The sequence below is a fragment of the Alosa sapidissima genome, chromosome 19 (genome assembly GCF_018492685.1).
Source record: "Alosa sapidissima isolate fAloSap1 chromosome 19, fAloSap1.pri, whole genome shotgun sequence".
Taxonomy (NCBI): domain Eukaryota; kingdom Metazoa; phylum Chordata; class Actinopteri; order Clupeiformes; family Clupeidae; genus Alosa; species Alosa sapidissima.
The window spans coordinates 3,756,960-3,775,524 of record NC_055975.1 but is presented as its reverse complement, the minus strand read 5'-3'; the positions used below and the strand labels follow the sequence as shown (position 1 = coordinate 3,775,524).

At 44.5% G+C, this 18,565-nt stretch overlaps 1 protein-coding gene across 5 annotated transcripts in view; it reads left to right on the top strand.

Annotated features, from left to right (window-relative positions):
- Nucleotides 1-12,512, top strand: part of ppp2r5ca (protein phosphatase 2, regulatory subunit B', gamma a) — a 30,777-nt gene extending 18,265 nt beyond the window's left edge. For 2 of the 5 annotated variants that reach the window (XM_042072866.1, XM_042072868.1), the window contains 12 exons: nucleotides 889-999; nucleotides 1,341-1,433; nucleotides 1,540-1,670; nucleotides 1,815-1,874; nucleotides 2,195-2,303; nucleotides 2,643-2,696; nucleotides 3,431-3,601; nucleotides 4,558-4,685; nucleotides 5,355-5,456; nucleotides 5,785-5,857; nucleotides 6,557-6,673; nucleotides 8,706-12,512. In XM_042072866.1, coding sequence (XP_041928800.1) covers nucleotides 889-999; nucleotides 1,341-1,433; nucleotides 1,540-1,670; nucleotides 1,815-1,874; nucleotides 2,195-2,303; nucleotides 2,643-2,696; nucleotides 3,431-3,601; nucleotides 4,558-4,685; nucleotides 5,355-5,456; nucleotides 5,785-5,857; nucleotides 6,557-6,673; nucleotides 8,706-8,840 — 1,284 coding nt within the window. In that variant the 3' untranslated portion in view covers nucleotides 8,841-12,512. Of the gene's footprint in view, nucleotides 1-888; nucleotides 1,000-1,340; nucleotides 1,434-1,539; nucleotides 1,671-1,814; nucleotides 1,875-2,194; nucleotides 2,304-2,642; nucleotides 2,697-3,430; nucleotides 3,602-4,557; nucleotides 4,686-5,354; nucleotides 5,457-5,784; nucleotides 5,858-6,556; nucleotides 6,674-6,753; nucleotides 6,792-8,705 lie in introns of all 5 variants that reach the window. The other 3 variants (XM_042072867.1, XM_042072870.1, XM_042072869.1) reach the window with 2 other exon arrangements.
- The last annotated feature ends 6,053 nt before the right edge of the window (nucleotides 12,513-18,565 follow it).

Below are 18,565 nucleotides of genomic sequence, written 5' to 3'. Positions count from 1 at the left end.
TGAAGCGCCTCATCTTACCTCCCACAAACCCCTTGTGCTGCTCATGGAAGTCCTTATTCAGTGAGCCCCCCCCCCCCCCCCCCCAACAGGAGAAATAAAATGATCTAATTGGTTGTTGCTCAAGGTGGGCAATTTATTTTATGCAGTGTGTTGAAATTCAAATGTGTCAAATTGTCAGAGACACGATTATAGTCCAAACAACACAACCCCCCCCCCCCCCCCCAAAATCCTCCTTTAGGCACAGGCTGACTTTGATGTGCTCGGCTTTAATCATCAAAGGCTGAGAATGGAGATGCTAATGGATTATGGGTAGAGCGAGGTGCGTTTGGCTCGATCAGACTAGATGAGCACTTGTGTCCTCTCTTCTGTCATGCGTGCATGTCTTCCTTTTTTAACATGACCATCTTTGATTGTCATGTTCCGCTTGACTGCTTTTGATTGTGATTACCCCCTTTCAGCTGGCTGGTCTATCTCTGTGAATGGCTATTATATTATTGTGTTATTCTGTTAAATAAAGAGTTTCCTTATTATTATCCAACACTAAACATTTATGCTCACAGGGCAAGGAAAGGCATGTGTTTAATCAGTGCTTGTGCTCCTGCTAAAATGAACAGTCCTTAGGATAAGTGAAACTTAATATTGTTAACGTGATGCCCTTTATTGTAATGTGTACTTGTACACTGAAGGCGATGGAAGATTGATGTTAGTGCCACACTGTAGAGTTTAATCATGCTCGCTGTTTTCAGGACAAATAGTTTACTTTTTTTTGTAAGACTACATACGTCTCAAACTCACATGCACACACACACACACACACAGAGAGAGAGAGAGAGAGAGAGAGAGAGAGAGAGAGAATGAAGCTAATGCTCTTGGGTTGATCCATTGCAGTTTGCTGTGAACATGTTCCGTACGCTGCCCCCCTCATCAAACCCCACAGGGGCCGAGTTTGACCCGGAGGAGGACGAGCCCACTCTTGAAGCAGCATGGCCGCACCTCCAGGTATGTTGTGTGTGTGTGTTTGCGTGCGTGTGTGTGCATGTGTGTGTGTATGTCCAGACGCCATGTTTAAGGGGGGTGAGCAGTGGTGTTCTGCAGAGACTATGGCTCAGGGTGGGATAGCTTTAGGCATGACCGCTAATATAACTTGCATTGGAATCTTCGCTCACTCACTACAGATTTGTAGATTGCATGCCGGGGTGATTCCCCTTTGCCTCTTTGATGTTTGTTGTTCTGCATTGCTGTTGTCAGCTGTTGTTGACATATCATCTGATGCTCTCCCTAATTGTGTTTTCCTTTTTCTCTCCTCCTCTCTTCTTATCTATTCTTTTCTCTTTCCGCAGCTTGTCTATGAATTTTTCCTTAGGTTTTTAGAATCTCCTGACTTTCAACCCAATATAGCTAAGAAATACATTGACCAGAAATTTGTCATGCAGGTAAGATCAACCTCATTTCTTTCCACTCCGTTGCCATCATGTTATGTCGTGCCATCTCAGATGTTTTGAGGCCCCTGGTGACATTTCTATTTGATTTACCCTGCAGCTTTTAGATTTGTTTGACAGTGAAGACCCACGAGAAAGGGACTTCCTGAAAACCACCCTACACCGGATCTATGGCAAGTTTCTCGGCCTGAGAGCATACATCCGGAAACAAATCAATAATATATTTTATAGGTGAGTGAAGGCTGGCGTGAAAAACGCTTTCCTGTCACCTACATTCATCTTGACGGTATTGCTATTTGTTTTGTTTGGTAAGTCTTTTTGTACCAAGCAAAACCTCAACAAAACTAATCAAGCTTTTTTGTTATTCTTTTATAGATTCATTTATGAGACAGAGCACCATAACGGAATAGCTGAATTGCTGGAAATACTTGGAAGGTAAAGTATATAAATTAAAGCCAAGTTAAAACTTTATGATTTTTGTTGAAATGTGAATATAAAAAGACTGTTATTGATATGTTAACAGTTTGGTTTAAAATATTCTTGAAAATGTAATCAAATAGGATTTCCTAAACAATGAGTTTTGTTCAGCAGCTGTCTCTGCCATATACATCGATACACAAGAATAAGCTATTGTATCTTCAATATCTGCTGCTGTAGAAATGTCCTCTTTGTGCTTTTGCGTTCTCATTGTGGCTCTGTGGTTTCAGTAACTGGCTCCATATAAATGTCTTTGCTGTGCTGTTGTTATTTCACAGTATAATCAATGGTTTTGCCTTACCGTTAAAAGAGGAGCACAAGATTTTTCTGTTGAAGGTGCTACTGCCTTTGCACAAAGTGAAGTCACTCAGTGTCTACCACCCACAGGTATGTCTGACTGACACTCTCTCACCCACAGGCGGATATGACTCCATCTTGGGCTTAATGTTACTGTTGTCCCATCTCCAATGCCAATTAAGAGATATTCATAGCATGAGTCATGCTCAAATCTTTACATTATTATTCAAACAGTCTTTTTTGGCAGCACTAATACAAAGGTGTTCTGAAAAAGTTATTTTATATTTAGTTTTTATTTTAAAGTTTACTTTCATGTGTCATTGAGGAGAACACATCTCAGCATGGCAGAGTGAAAACAAACATTAATTTGCAGTTTTGTTGTGGAAGAAACACTATTAACACTTTTCACAACTTTTTGTACTCTTACAGTTGGCATATTGTGTGGTGCAATTTCTGGAGAAGGACAGCACACTTACTGAGCCAGTGAGTTGTTTTGTCTTATGTGTGTGTGCACGTGCACGTGTGTGTGTGTGTGTGTGTGTGTGTGTCTGCCTGCCTGCTTGCTTGCTTGCTCACATTAAAATGTACTGAAGAGGGTGACCATGTCTTGTTCCTCCTATGCAATGATCCAGATTAAAATGGAGGATTTTCATTTCTTTACTGATCAGATATAGGGTAGAGGATCACTAAGTCACTTAATTGCTTGTTCTTATTGTTGCTGAAGTATTCACATTTGCATGTATGTTCATTAATGTCATAGACGGGCCGTATTTACAAAAGGCATCAACTGTTGACAAGTAAGCATGCTATGAAAAGGTCTAATGATGTACTACTGTGATGGCAGTTATTTAGAAATGTTGCAGTGCCTTCAGACTTAGAAACTGACACTCACATATCTGTGAAAACAAAGCAGGCAGGTATGTGATGCTGTTCTAGAGTGTTACTCATGTTTATGTAAGATTTGTTCACAAAGTCTATTTCATGTTGTACATGAGTAACTCACAAGAGGTTGCGTACACCATAAGCTCCTTCCTAGTATCCAGTGTTTTAGAGTCACTACATGGTATAAGAAAGCACATTGGTAATGAATCAGGTACACTTTGTGGTCTGTAGGCAGGATGCAGTTGCTTATTCATTGTTTGTCCCCAAAGGAGGATCCTGCAGGTGTATCCTTGTATCCGACATACAACCATGACCTTTTGACTTTTTGTTGCTAGGTTGTGATGGCCCTTCTCAAATACTGGCCAAAGACCCACAGCCCAAAGGAGGTGATGTTCCTCAACGAGCTGGAGGAGATCTTGGACGTCATCGAGCCCTCGGAGTTCGTCAAGGTCATGGAGCCCTTGTTCCGACAGCTGGCCAAGTGTGTATCGAGTCCGCACTTTCAGGTGAGTGTGTCATGCTCTTCGTCCCATTGTGTAACTGATAGAAAATGAGGTATTTTACAGTACAAATTTTGAATTTAGATGGTTTCTTCGCAGCTAATGAGTAGAAAATGCATCGTTTTGTCATGTAAGGACTCAGACCTTTTAATGACATTTTGAGTCTGTTAAGAGGCAAAAAAGGCACGTTTAGATGATGCCCCCAGACCTAGCATTGTAGCTTTATGGGAGTACTGGCCATTAGCTGCAGCTACTCCAGTGTGTTAGCACCGATTTTGGTCATTGTTTTTCCTATCGACAGTACTTTGTGACGTGTTGCAATCAAGATCCATGTAAAAATCGGCTGGAATGCTAATTAGCTCATTGAATTTGTGGTCATAATAAAACCAAAATATGATTCGATTTTTTTTTTTTTATAATTAAGGGTTTGGATCTTTTATTTGATTAATGAACGTAATTGTAAATATGATGGAAAATATGATTTGATTATTAATGATTCATTGTATTTTATTATTATAGAATATTAGTGAAAACATTAACCCCAGAAGCTGGCCACCCACCACACCATACTGTTTTGTTGCACCCACTGACAGATCTTTCTTTAGAAGTGGTATTGTTTGTGAATCAAAAGTGCATCTGTACAGTTTTAAGGTCACCCTCTGCCTATCTGGTGCATCAGGCTAGCACCCCGCTGTTGAGCAGAGCGGCTCTTGGTGACCGCTCGGTGTGTTATGAAAGCTTCGCTCTGTAGGGGCTCGCGTTCTGTGTTCTCTCTCTCTCTCTCTCCCGGCGTCAGAGATGACTCGTGTGTCATGAGGAATCTCACTGACTCATACTGAGATGAGCTTTGCTGTGCTGTGCTAAGCTATGCTAACACTAAGCTAAATTGTGCTGTGCTGTGCTGAGCTATGCTGAGATGCTACAGTACACTAATACTAAGCTGAATTGTGTTGGGCCTGCAGGTCGCAGAGAGAGCGCTCTACTACTGGAACAACGAATACATCATGAGTCTGATCAGCGACAATGCCGCCAAGATCCTCCCCATCATGTTCCCTGCCCTCTATCGCAACTCCAAGACCCACTGGAACAAGTAAACTCAACCGCCATCACAACTCCCCACAACCCCCGCCCCCCTGTGTCGCAGTGACTCATTCCCCCAAGGTCATTTGAATGTCAATTGCATGCTCCCCCTCCGCCCTCCCTCATCCTTTGTGTCCAGTCTCTGCCTCCTACACACCATCTCTGCTCACGAGATCTAAAATTAAACTATTGGATATGACTCAAGCGTGTTACAGCTCGAACGCTGAGGCTCTGTCCTCAGCACATTGTGGGAAGAGAGCAATGTCACTTGGGTGTTTGGATTTGGATATACCAGGAAATAAGGATTAGGAATTCTTTTGAATGCAGTTTAAATGCAAAAAGTACAATTGCTCAATTTTAGTGTGCCCTCTCTTTTTAAAAAATATACTTCTTCTCAATGACAGGTTTTGCTTGTAGTATCTTAGTCTTGATTTGTCTTTAGTACACATCGGACTGCTCTTTTCCTTGACCTTCATTTACATTGTGATGTTATTTGTCATTAAGTTGAGCCTGATGCTCTTATTCAGTGTGACTTGAATTAACTAAAGGGCCAGTTCCCCTGGAGCTACTTGGGGATAAATGTCTTGCTCAGTGGTGCTGGACTTGAACTCACAAGGAAGGTCCGATCCCTAACCACTAGACCACCACAATTAATGTATTTTTGTTGTCTAATTCTCAGGACCATCCATGGCTTAATTTACAACGCTCTGAAGCTCTTCATGGAGATGAACCAGAAACTCTTTGATGACTGCACGCAGCAATTCAGGGCAGAGAAAAACAAGTGAGCAAAGCAAAGCCACAGATTGTTCAACCTTTTGAAATCATTATAGTTTTTATCACCGTATATGTGTTTTCTGAGGTCAGAGAAGAAAATATTGCTTCACATGATATCTGTGCATTCTGTGTATGTTGTTTCTCTGTTTGTGGTATTTATTTATTTTGTCTGAGCATTGTAAACAAATGAGATAAAAGACCTGAAGCAACAAGAATACTAATATTCTATGCCTTCAGCATGGCAGAATTGTTTAAATGTCTAGACTACAAAAACAAAGGGGGGGCATCTCCAGGCCACATCTAAAAATGTACATATGTGTTTTGTGCCTGCGCAGGGAAAAGTTAAAGTTGAAAGAGAGGGAGGAAGCCTGGATCAAGATTGAGAATCTTGCCAAATCAAACCCACAGGTGAGTTTGTCTCAGAGTAAGGTGATATTTGACCTGTGTCACTGGCATGGAATGATTTGATCTTGGACATTTATCAGCAGACTCTACAGCAGACTGGAATAATGTATCGTATTTCATGCAGTGCCACCTGGGTCTATGTTTAATAAACAGTTAAGGGTGCTGAAGCTGAATGACAAGCTAATGCCTGGCCATGCTTGACACTGACCCTGCCCAACAGAAGGTTAATAGAAATTATGACCCTGATACAGCATGGCTGTACTTCCAAAATGAGTGTCGGCCTTGTTCCTTTGCTTTAGCATATGCTAAAGTCAACCATCAACGGAGCTTGCTTAGTTTATTGACCTTCAGTGAAATGGCTGACATTACTTCACTTTCCCATGTTGCTAATCATTTATATCAGGTGTCGGCCACAGAATGACATTTGCTATGCCATGGCACAAACTTCTACTGAAACCTGACTGAAATGCTACTAGTCATGTTTGTTTCAAGATGCATGTATGGAATGACGCTTTCTTTTGTTTTGCTTCAGAAAATGTACTCAGTCTATTTCTCTACATCACTCAATCACTTTCAGGAATGCCAATCTCCTTAACCTCCACCATTTGTTTGTCTAACTCATCTCCTCCTTTGCCTGCAAAGCTGACTTATCTTTTTAAAATTCATCCTTTTTTTTTCTTCTTTTGTTTTTCCTTGCAATAGTTCCTTATGTATGTTGATTCCTCTGGCCACAGTAGTCCCGTAGAAATGGAGACTGATGGTCCTTTAATAGAAGATGTTCAGATGTTAAAAAAGACTGTAGCGGATGAAGCCATTCAGGTAAATGTTGGTTTTGTCTGTTCCTCTACAGTTGAGCATAAGGTAGCTCTTTCTCTTTCTCTTTCTCTCTCTTTTGAAAGGTATTGTAAGCCAAGACTAGATCACCGGAATCAATGAGGTAGCTTTAGCCGTGCTCTTACTCATCTACTTGTTGTGTGTCCTATTTATTTGCATGTTTTTAATGAAAAAACATATCTTGTAGATTAGGTTTTTATAACTTGTGTGTTCATCAAGCATGGCTGCATGTCCCTTTAAGATGACAACCTCTTTAAAACTAATCTATTTTCATTTTCATGCTGTCAAAATCAACATGTTAATCATCACGATTAATTAAAAAGAATGGATGATATGAAAATAACTAGTCACCAAAACATAGGCCTACCCATTGGTATCACTCTTGACATGCAAGCAAGAGGAGAAGAACACTCCAACATTAGTCATTTTCAAAAAAGGTCTCTCCATTTTCTCTCTCTCTTTCTCTCTCTCAGCCTCTTTCCCTCTCTCTGTCTTCTATATGACTGCTGATTGTTTCTCTCTCTCCCTCTGTCTTCTTTTTCATATTTACATGGAAGATTATTGACCTTATTGAAATGTAACTGGCACAATTGGAAATGTAACTGGAGCAATTAATTAGATTAATCTTTTGATCATTTGACAGCCCTAATTTTCATACATTCCATGGACTGATTCAAGTAGCCTATGTCTACCTGGGAGTATTTCTTGATGGTCTCGCATATCAAAATGATATCTCAATCTCCAGCACTAAGAAAAGACTGAAGTGACCGTTCAATATAACGATTAGCCCTGTCTTATTCCAAGTCTTGTAGCCATCGAAAGTGAACCAATACTTTTCAGAGCTAGTGATGAATTTATGGAATGGAATAATGCTTGTTTTAATGTCTACAATTTGTTTCACATAAAGGTTATACACATTTCATGTGTTAAGTCATGTGTGTCAACTATTTATTGCCTTTGCTGTATGCTCTCGTTAGGCAAGAGAGTTTGAGCTGCCTTCATTCTGTCTGCATTATCATTTTATTCAGACAGAAAAAAGTCAGGAAACAATGATCGAGGAAGTTAAGACATTTTTGTAATATTAATTACAGGTGTCCATAAATTGACAAAGTCACAATATGTTTGACAGACAACAATTTAATTGTCTGTTAATTGTCTCTAACCAGTGGTTGTCACAGTAGGCCATTACAATATAAAGTAATGCTATGGACAGAAGCAGCCCATTACTGATGATGTAGCACAATAAGTGAGATTCACTGCGATTCTCCCGTCCTCCAACACCGGAGTTTACTTCACTGTCAGCTACTCAGCTGTTATGTGAAGTCCCAGAGGTCGCATACAGTCCTTGAAAACCTGACAGTCCAATTGACAGTTAATTAGAGGAAGCGCTAAAGAATTAAACTGGCTAACAGCTTGCGCAGTTAAAAAAAAGAAAAAAAGAAAAAACAACTTGGCAGCAGTGAGACAGGCTAGTGCTGAGCTGCCAAGGTTTGATGTGGCATTTGGAGTCTCCCACGGTGTAACCTTTACACACACTTAGATCTGTTTGGCTGGGCAATTTGAAAAAAGGACCTTAGCATTTGATTGTGTTGATTTGTTGACAAGTGGATCTATACTTCTAAATCTTGTTTTGTTTTTTACTTTTCTTCTAACGATTATTATTGGTCTGGCACGGTGTTGCCTGGAACAGATGAATATTATTAAAAGCATGTAGTGTTTTATCCTCCCTTTTCCTCAGAAAAAACAATACTTAAGGGGTTTCTCTTTTTTGGCCTTGTTACTGTAGGTGTAGCACATAACGATTTAGCTCAGCTACAGTCTGTTAATGGTGTTACTCTGAGGATCAGTGAAGGGAAAAATATTAAGACTCACTTTTGTAGTCTGCTCAGGGCAATTAATTGGCCCTCAACAGAGTCTGTTATGGAAGGAAATAGAGTAGCATTAAAGGAAATTATATATCCAAGCTGTAGTTCCGCTACAGAAGAAGCTAACCCCTTCCCATTACTGCTCCGTCCAGATCCAGAGAGACCAGCGAAAAGACCGGCCACTGGTGCGCCGCAAGTCCGATCTGCCTCAGGATATGTTCACCACGAAAGCCTTGGAGTCCCATCGCCGTGCTGATGAAATGCTGACCGCTCACGACGGCCAGTAACTGTCCAGCCCTGTCTCTCCCATCTCTTCTCCCAATCCACATCCATGTGCCCCCACCCCCAATCCTCCCCGTCCTACCCCGGAGCCAGCTCCTCCCCCGCCCTTGCCCAGCGACGCTGGCGTTCAGCATTGGAACATAAGCAGCACAACGTCCCTGCCCCCTTTGCCCTGCACCTAAAGAAAAAACTAGTTTGTCTTTCTCAGGTTTTTATTTTGTTTTTAAGTTTAGGAAAGGACTGGGCTGCATCTCTCACTCATCCCCCCCCCCTCTCTCTCTCATGACTTCTCTCTATTTCTTTCTCTCTTTCTCTCACTCTCTCTTGCTCTGTGACCTCACGGTTTCCCCTTTCATCTTCTTCTTCACCCTATCAGTTCATCCAGCTCCATTCTAGTTTCCTCCTTCTGAGCATCACCTGGCGTACATGGCATATTTTCCTCCCCTTCCCTCCGTCCTTCCCTGTGAGTACATCTGAGAAACACGATGACAGAAGCTCCCGCCGGTAGCATCTCCTCTCTCTCTCGGCGGGACGCAAGGAGGGGCCAGAATGCAGATCGAGCGGACTCCAACCTGTTTCCTCGTTCTCAGCCCAAAGGGAACAAAGCAGGGACTTGGGACTGTTTGGAGAGGGAATTCTGTTTATTGTTTCTATTTGGTTTTCTCTTTATTTTTCTCTCTTTCTTTCTCAATCCCAGAAATGTTGCCAGTGCCAACACCTTTTATTTTCGAGACCATTCTGTCACTATGTAAATGTTTGTGTGTTCGTGTGCGCGTGTGTGCGTGTGTGTCTGTGTGTGTGTGTCTGTGTGTGTGTCTGTCTTTGTCTTTGTGGATTTCTATGCTGTCAATCAGGTGTGGCTCTGGGGGGGTATAGGGGTGAAGTGTGGTCTGCCTTGTGTCTCTCGCCATTAATATCTTTTATTTTAAAATGTGTTAAAGGTCTGGTCTGATAGGAGCGGGATATAAGGGCTGGAAGGATTTCTTTCTCTCTCTGAGAAAGGGGGGATGGATGCGATATGCTGTGGAGTTTCAACTTTGTTTTTTTTTTTGGTGGTGCCATGACAGAAAAAAAGCTCACAACTTTTATGTACCCATACTTTTTTCCAGGGTTGTTTTTCCTTTTGCCCTCTTTGGCAATATGCTCACCGTGACATGGTGGGATATTGACGGTTCAAACAATGGTACTCTTCATTCAAATGTAGACACAGGACTTCTGTCAGGTGGCAAAGTGGCACAGCAGCACCGCCCATAGTGCTTTAGCCGACATGGCATGCTGCGTACCGAGCAGAACTCCCAGCGGTCCACCTCGCTCTTCTGTGCTGTACCCATCTCCAATATTGCTGCTGTGTAGCCTACTCTACATTCCCTCATCTTTGCACTTTTCTCTTTCCTGCACACACACACACACACACACACACACACACACACACACACACACACACACACACACATACACACACACACACACATACACACACACACACCTGCTGTCCTCATCTGTCTTTAGCAGACCGCTATCTGCACATGTTGGCTTCAGGCCACATCAGAGGACTATGCTGTAGTAGACACCTGCAAATCAAGGTGGAAGAGATGGATATCTGGCTTTCATGTGGGTGGAAGTCATTAGACGGTTACCCTTGTAATGTGTAAACTAGAACAGCTCAAAAAAAGGCCGAGCTCTCGGTGCATGCATATTGCAGATTGCCCTGACCAGCAAAAATCTCAACAAGTTGCGTCATGTATTATTGTGTAATAGTGACAGTGAAAGGTGACATTAGCTATCAGCTTGGCGACATATGATGCCAGTGGACACAGTGGTCATTTACATGTAGGATGTCAGGCATTCAGGAACACACCACATCAATTAGCAACAACACAACAAAAAACAAACACTTGACCAGTGAGCTGTCTCATTTTCTTTCTCCAGTCAAAAGCCTGGACTTAGGACTGGCTGTCCAACCAGAGAAGGCCCAACCGTGCATTGATTTAAAATCTTGTATCATTCACCCCCAGCTTGGCCCAGGTGACCTCTCTCTCCCATGGCTTCTGTATCTCTCTCTCTCTCTCTCTCTCTCTCTCTCTCTCTCTCTCTCTCTCTCTCTCTCTCTCTCTTGATCCTTCTCACTCTCTTGATCCTTCTCACTCTCTTGATCCTTCTCACTCTCTTGATCCTTCTCACTCAGCACTTTGCTGTGGAACGGAAAGGACTGTTATTTTGTTACATAAAAAATGAGAGGCGCAAAAAAAAGCGCCCCTCTCCATTTTCAAAGATATGTTAGTGCCTTTCTATTACCAATGTAGATGTAAGAGAATTTAAACACATGAAATCCATCAGCTGGATAGAGGAGAGAACAGGAGAGTTTGGCAAACAAGGCACTATTTGCTCTTCCCTATACAATGTCATTCTCTGTTCTCTTGCACAGGTATTTATGGCAAATAAGCATTATTGAGACATGGGCATGTTCACCTACAAATATACTAGTGAGGCTGACAAATTGATTGTCGCTATATTTTAATCTCTCTCAAGAAATAGAAATAGAAAAGATGATAAATACATGACCGTTCATGAGATCTCCACAGATGAAACAGTCTATTGAACTACCTAGAAGCACTTCCTGAAAACTTGAACGATTTTAACGTTTTTCTTTTTTGTTTTTGGTCAAATAGGCAGTTTTTGTCGTCAGTCGTGAATCTATGTATGTATCCTCCCAGCATGAATACATGAGTATAAAACCCTAAACTTATGAGGACGATGTTAATATATCTTTTTTTCCAGTGAAAGTGTCTTTCCGTACCATTGTTTGAACTTCCACACATGAGGATGTTCAGTATGCTTCTTATGGCCTCTCTCTCTCTCTCTCTCTCTCTCTCTCTCTCTCTCTCTCTCTCTCTCTCTCTCTTGTGTAAGAGTTGTGTTAATATTTGCTCGGATGTTATCAATGTAATGGTGACTACTACTAACCCCCCTCAACCCCCTTGAAAAAAAAGAGCAAAGACTGAAGGAAAAACTTTCACCAAATTGTTATTTTACAATAATAACCCCTAAAGAATGCCATGGTGGTGTCGTATGGTGATTTTGATTATGTGGGAAAATGTTGGTTTTCATTTTGTTTGTGTTCAAAATCTGTTCTGCTAACTTTAGCTCCTCAGATAAGACTGAAATAATATATTGTTTGAATTATAGAAAGAAGAAATAACATTTTGGCGACTTTTTTTTCTGCAGTCACTGGTTCTTCACTGTAATAAGTGCAGGTTTTCATTTCTGCATAAGCTTTCCAAAATATTATAACATGACAAGTGTCCTTTCATATTACCTGTATTATACAACTTCATTTATTATTGTATATATTAAATACTTTGTTTTACGTAGTGTTATATATCTAGATTAATTTGTACAAATGGTCTCATGTACAGACATAAATAGCAACTGCAGAACACTTGGAATGTGGCACAAACCTTTTTTCCATTTCTCTGTAACTGTCTACATCAGGAAAATGACTATAATATTTTTAAATCAGTTTGTAACTCTACAAAAAATGTTTGTTTGACCATTCTTATGTCTGTGGCAAGATTTTATTCATTAGCCTTTCATTGTGTGCTTTCTCCAACCTAAAGTGGTGTACTATATAGAATGAATAAAGAGAGTATGTGGATTTATATTTTCATCCAAAAGCACTATTGGAGTCTCGTCCCTTTTGTCTCATTGCCATGAAGTGATGAGTTTGGCATATTCACAGTTCATTGGATATGAAGGCATATCTATTGTTCATAGATCAATTTATGAAAAACTAGATGTACCGCAGGGCGGTAGAAAATATGACCGCACATTTTTTCCACAAAAATAAGTCACGCTTGTCAAATTGTGTTCATTTCCTACTTTATTCCTGCTTAGCTTCAGTAATTCAGCAAAGCCAGGGTATCTGCTGGTCTGGCTGCTAGCTAAAAACAAAAGGTGAAAGGCATATGTGATTCTAACTGTCTCACTGAATTGCATTATGCACACTCAATTCTCACTGGTATCTGCTAGACAAGTAGGCTACCAAAACATGATTAGTTCATAGATTTCACATGTAAAATACATTTTATACAACCCCACCCCCATCTTGCCTGTTCATAATTCTGAGAAATTGTTGAATTGTGTGCGTGTGTGCATGTGGGTGTGCCTGTGTGTGTGCATGTGCATGCATGCGTACCTATATCTACTGTGTGTGTGTGCCATATGTATGATTACTATGAATGTATGTGTGTGTGTGAATATCTGTTGATGCACATGTGTGCATATGGAATTGGTTAACATGACCCCTGGAGGCAAACATATGCAAAAAATTGGTCATCCTAGGCCCTACTATTCTCAAGATATTCACAGAAAACTCTGTTGGTGTATGGTCACTAAATGTACACATAAATGAATTTATTATATGCTTACTTGCTGCTATCAACACCCGTAAGGCAACAGGTCCAGACAACATCCCAGGTCGTGCGCTGAAGGACTGCGCAGGGGAGCTTAAGGATGTCTTCACAGACATCTTTAACACTTCCCTGAAGCAAGCCATCGTCCCATTATGTTTCAAAGCTGCCACCATCATACCTGTGCCGAAGAAAACTGCTCCATCCTGCTTCAATGACTACTGCCCTGTGGCACTGACACCCATCATCATGAAGTGCTTTGAGCGGCTTGTCATGTCACATATCAAATCCATTCTCCCCCCCCACCCTGGACCCCTTCCAGTTTGCATACCGAGCCAAGCGGTCTACAGAGGATGCAATCTGCTCTGCCCTCCACCCAGCCCTCACCCACCTGGAAAAAAGAGACTCATATGTGAGATTGCTGTTTATAGACTTCAGTTCTGCATTCAACACCATAATACCACAACAACTCATCTGCAAACTTGACAAACTGGGACTCAGTACCTACCTCTGCAACTGGCTACTGGACTTCCTCTGTCAGAGGCCTCAAGTAGTACGTGTTGGCAACAATACCTCAAGCAGCATCACACTGAGCACAGGGGCCCCCCAAGGCTGCGTGCTCAGTCCGCTGCTCTTCACCCTGCTGACACATGACTGCACTGCAACCTACAGCAACAATCACATAGTGAAATTTGCTGACGACACAACTCTGGTGGGTCTCATCACCAAGGGCGACGAGACTCAATACAGGTTGGAGGTCGACCATCTGACCACGTGGTGCAGGGACAACAACCTCCTGCTGAACGTCAGCAAGACCAAAGAGATTGTTGTTGACTTCCGGAGAGGTCACACCCAACACCTGCCACTGACCATCGACGGTGCTGTGGTGGAGAGAGCGAGCAGCACCAAATTCCTGGGGGTGCACATCAGACCTCTCCTGGACCACCAACACTGCATCACTGGCGAAGAGAGCTCAGCGCCGCCTGTACTTCCTGCGGAAACTCAGGCGAGCAAGTGCTCCACCAGCCATCATGACCACATTCTACCGAGGCACCATTGAGAGCATCCTCTCCAGCTGTATCGCTGTGTGGGGCGGAAGCTGCACTGAATACAACAGGAAAGCCCTGCAGCGCATAGTGAACACAGCTGGAAGGATCATTGGTGCTTCACTCCCCTCCCTGAAGGACATTTACACCACCCACCTCACCCGCAAGGCGACCAAAATTGTGAGTGATGCAAGTCACCCCGCTCACAATCTGTTTGATCTACTGCCCTCTGGGAAGAGGTACAGAAGCCTGCGCTCCCGCACTACCAGACTCACCAACAGCTTCATACACCAAGCTGTAAGGATGCTGAACTCTCTCCCTCCTCTCCCCCCTCCACCCTCAGCTACATAACATCCTGGACATTGGACTCACAATGGCCGCCTGCACTACTCCACTTGCACACTTGCACACTTTACAACTTGGTGTTGTTGTCCTGAAAACACAACACTTCTGCTGCTCTTACATAACTTGCACCACTATGCCACTTTCTTTATTACTTAGGTCAAACAGAACTACCCAAGCCTTTTATTGGCCTGACTTTGCACTAGTATTTTATTGACTGTCTATGCACAATTTCAACCAAATTTTGCTGCTCTTATTTTTTTCATTATTATATGTGCCCTCTTATTTACTTACTTTTTTGTTTACTTGAATGTTATGTTTGTCTGTGGACTTGGTGGAAATTGGTAAAATATGTCTTGTCTTCACCGTGGGATAGTGAGAAACGTAATTTCGATCTCTTTGTATGTCTGGAACATGTGAAGAAATTGACAATAAAGCTGACTTTGTCATGAGCCCTCTCACTCCACCGGGTTACCACCTTAATTGGTTTCCATTATCTTCCACTCTGCTCACCACTCTCTCTACTCAGCCTAACTAGCTCCACCTGTCCCTGCTCTGCTCTGCTCTAATTACTCTGCCAGCTGCGCTGCATTACCCACTAACCTCTCCCAGTATTTAAAGCCCTGTCTTTCAGCTCTCCTTTGTCAGATCGTCTGCAAAGCTCACACCCGGAACCTGTTTGCTCGCGCTTCTGGCTCACTCTTGTTTTGTGACCCCGGACCTGCCTGAATCTTGGATACTCTTCTGCCCCAGAAAACCAGACCTGCTTTCTGCCTTGCTACTACGAATTTGGATTTCCCTTGAACTGTACTTCTGCCTTGTTTCATCCGCCCTGTTGTGTCTGTGACTTCCGGACCACCCACCACCGGCGTCATAGGACGCATCGCTGCCACTGGGTGGGACACAGACACAGCACATTGGACGGAACCCCTGTATCCCTGTTATTCCCAGTAACCCCTGGAGCCTTCACTCACTCCCTACTTCCCTTTTCCCTTAAGTTTAATAAACTTTCTGGTGTGACGCAATTGTGGTCCTCTGGTCGTCTGTCTGAACCGTGACAGTACGATCTGACCATCATGGACTCAGCGCACACTTCCCCCGACATGGAAACCGACGAACCTGAGCAACCCACCGCCATGCAACGCCTGGAACACACTGAGAGAGGGCTAGCCCGCATGAGCGGCGACATCACCTCCCTGCTTCAGGTCGGCCACCAACAGCATCAGCAGTTCCAGCAGCACCAGCAGCAGTTCCAGCAGCAGCAACAACAACTCGCCATGATCATCCAACTCCTCCCCAACCTTACCCCAGCCACTCCGCCCACCGGCCCAGTTCCAGGCAGTCTGCCCACCAGCCCTGCCCCTGAGTTACCTGCCCCGGTCATTGCAGCCGCTGCTCCGGAACCCAAGATTGGAAACCCCGAGCGGTTCAACGGCGATTCAACCCAGGTCCGGCCATTCCTGACTAGCTGCCGACTTCAGTTCTCCTTGCAGCCAAGGACCTTCGCCACGGAAGGGGCTAAAGTTGGGTATGCCATCACTCACCTGACGGGCCGAGCTCGACTCTGGGGAACAGCAGAGTTCGAACGTCAAACCCCCGCATGTGCAACCTTCAACCTGTTTGCTGAGGAGATGCTGAAGGTGTTTGACCTGGATTCACCAACCGCAGAGGCGTCTCGTGAACTGTTCAGTATTCGACAAGGCAGACGTACAGTCGCAGACCATTCCATCGACTTCCGAACCCTGGCAAGACGAAGTTCTTGGAACACACCATCGTTGGTGGACGCGTTCTTCCATAGCTTGGCCGACTATATCAAGGACGAGTTGGTCTCCCATGAACTGCCTTCCACTCTTGATGAAGCCATCGCACTGACTGTCCGGATCGACAGAAGGATACAGACCCGTCGTCGTGAGAGGGGGCGCCAAGGTCCACCAACTACCGGCATTCGGAGAGATCCGACGGGGCTCCTGTCATCTACTGCCACTCACCCAAGTCAGCTTGACCAGTCTGAGCCCATGGAGATTGGGCGAGCCTCTCTCACTCCTGCAGAGCGCCAGCGCCGCTTCACCTCAAACCTCTGCCTCTATTGTGGAGGTGATGGACATCGTGTGGTAACCTGCCCTTTTAAAAGCCGAAGCTCACCGGGCATAGGGGGAGTCCGGTTGAGCTCAATGACCATCCAGTCCTCCGACCGCAAACCCCTGCTGCAAGTTCACCTCCGCCTCTCTGACTCAACTCACACCCTGGCTGCTCTGGTGGATTCTGGCGCCGAAGCCAACATAATGGACATCAAACTGGCACGCCAACTGGGACTGGAGAACCACCGTTTGACACCTCCTATTCCTGCCCGGGCACTGGACGGACACTTACTCGGATCGGTCACTCATGTCACGGCCCCGGTCTCGATGGGTCTGTCCGGAAACCATCAAGAAACTATCCAGTTTCACCTGCTCCCCTCTCCAGGCCAACCCCTCATCCTGGGTTACCCATGGCTCCGCCGGCACAACCCTCAGCTCGACTGGGTGACCGGGGTGATCAGGGAGTGGGGGGAGGACTGCCACCGAACCTGCCTGCTTGCTGCCGCACTACCCCCTCGGCCAGTACCCACTAACTCCGCTCCTGACCTCTCCAATGTCCCAGAATGCTACCATGGTCTCAGAGAAGTGTTTAACAAAGCAAGAGCCACATCTCTGCCCCCTCACCGACCGTACGACTGTGCCATCGACCTCCTCCCTGGAACAGCCCCTCCAAAGGGCCGTCTTTATTCGTTGTCTGCTCCTGAAAGAAAGTCCATGGAGGACTACATCAACGACTCTCTGTCCGCAGGATTAATCCGTCCATCTTCATCTCCTGCTGGTGCTGGCTTCTTCTTTGTGGGGAAGAAGGACGGATCTCTTCGCCCCTGCATCGACTACAGGGGACTCAACGACATCACAGTGAAAAACCGTTACCCTCTGCCTCTGCTCACCTCTGCCTTTGAGTTGCTCCAGGGAGCCACTGTTTTTACCAAGTTGGATCTCAGAAACGCTTACCACCTAGTGCGGATCCGGGAGGGAGATGAATGGAAAACCGCATTCAATACACCAACAGGCCACTACGAGTATCTGGTTATGCCTTTTGGCCTCACCAATGCTCCTGCTGTGTTCCAGGCTCTAGTGAATGATGTGCTGCGGGACATGTTAAACAAGTTTGTCTTCGTTTACCTGGATGACATCTTAATCTACTCCAGAAACCTGTCTGAACACACCCGCCATGTCCAGCAAGTCCTTCATCGTCTCCTGGAGAATTCCCTCTACGCCAAGGCAGAGAAATGTGAGTTTCACGTCAAGACAGTGGCCTTCCTGGGGTACATAGTGGCAGAGGGAAGTATCCAAATGGATCCTGCCAAAATATCAGCAGTCACTTCATGGCCAGTTCCGGAGAACAGAAAGAAGCTGCAACAGTTTCTGGGGTTTGCTAACTTCTATAGAAAGTTTATCCGGAACTACAGTACCATTGCTGCCCCTCTCACTGCTCTAACCAGCACCAAGCAACCCTTCACCTGGACCCCAGCAGCCGACAAAGCCTTCAGTACCCTCAAGGTAAGGTTCACCTCCGCTCCCATCCTCCAGATGCCTGATGTGGACCGGCAATTCATTGTGGAGGTGGACGCCTCGGATGTGGGAGTTGGTGCTGTGATTTCTCAGTGGGCTGCGGAGGATAGGAAGCTACATCCCTGTGCCTTTTTCTCACGTCGGTTGTCCCCCTCTGAGTGCAATTACGACATAGGGAACCGAGAGCTGCTGGCTGTGAAGCTTGCCTTGGAGGAGTGGCGTCACTGGCTGGAGGGGTCCACCATTCCATTTCTCGTTTGGACCGATCATAAGAACTTGGAGTACATCCGCACGGCCAAACGGTTGAACTCCAGGCAGTCCCGCTGGGCCCTGTTCTTCA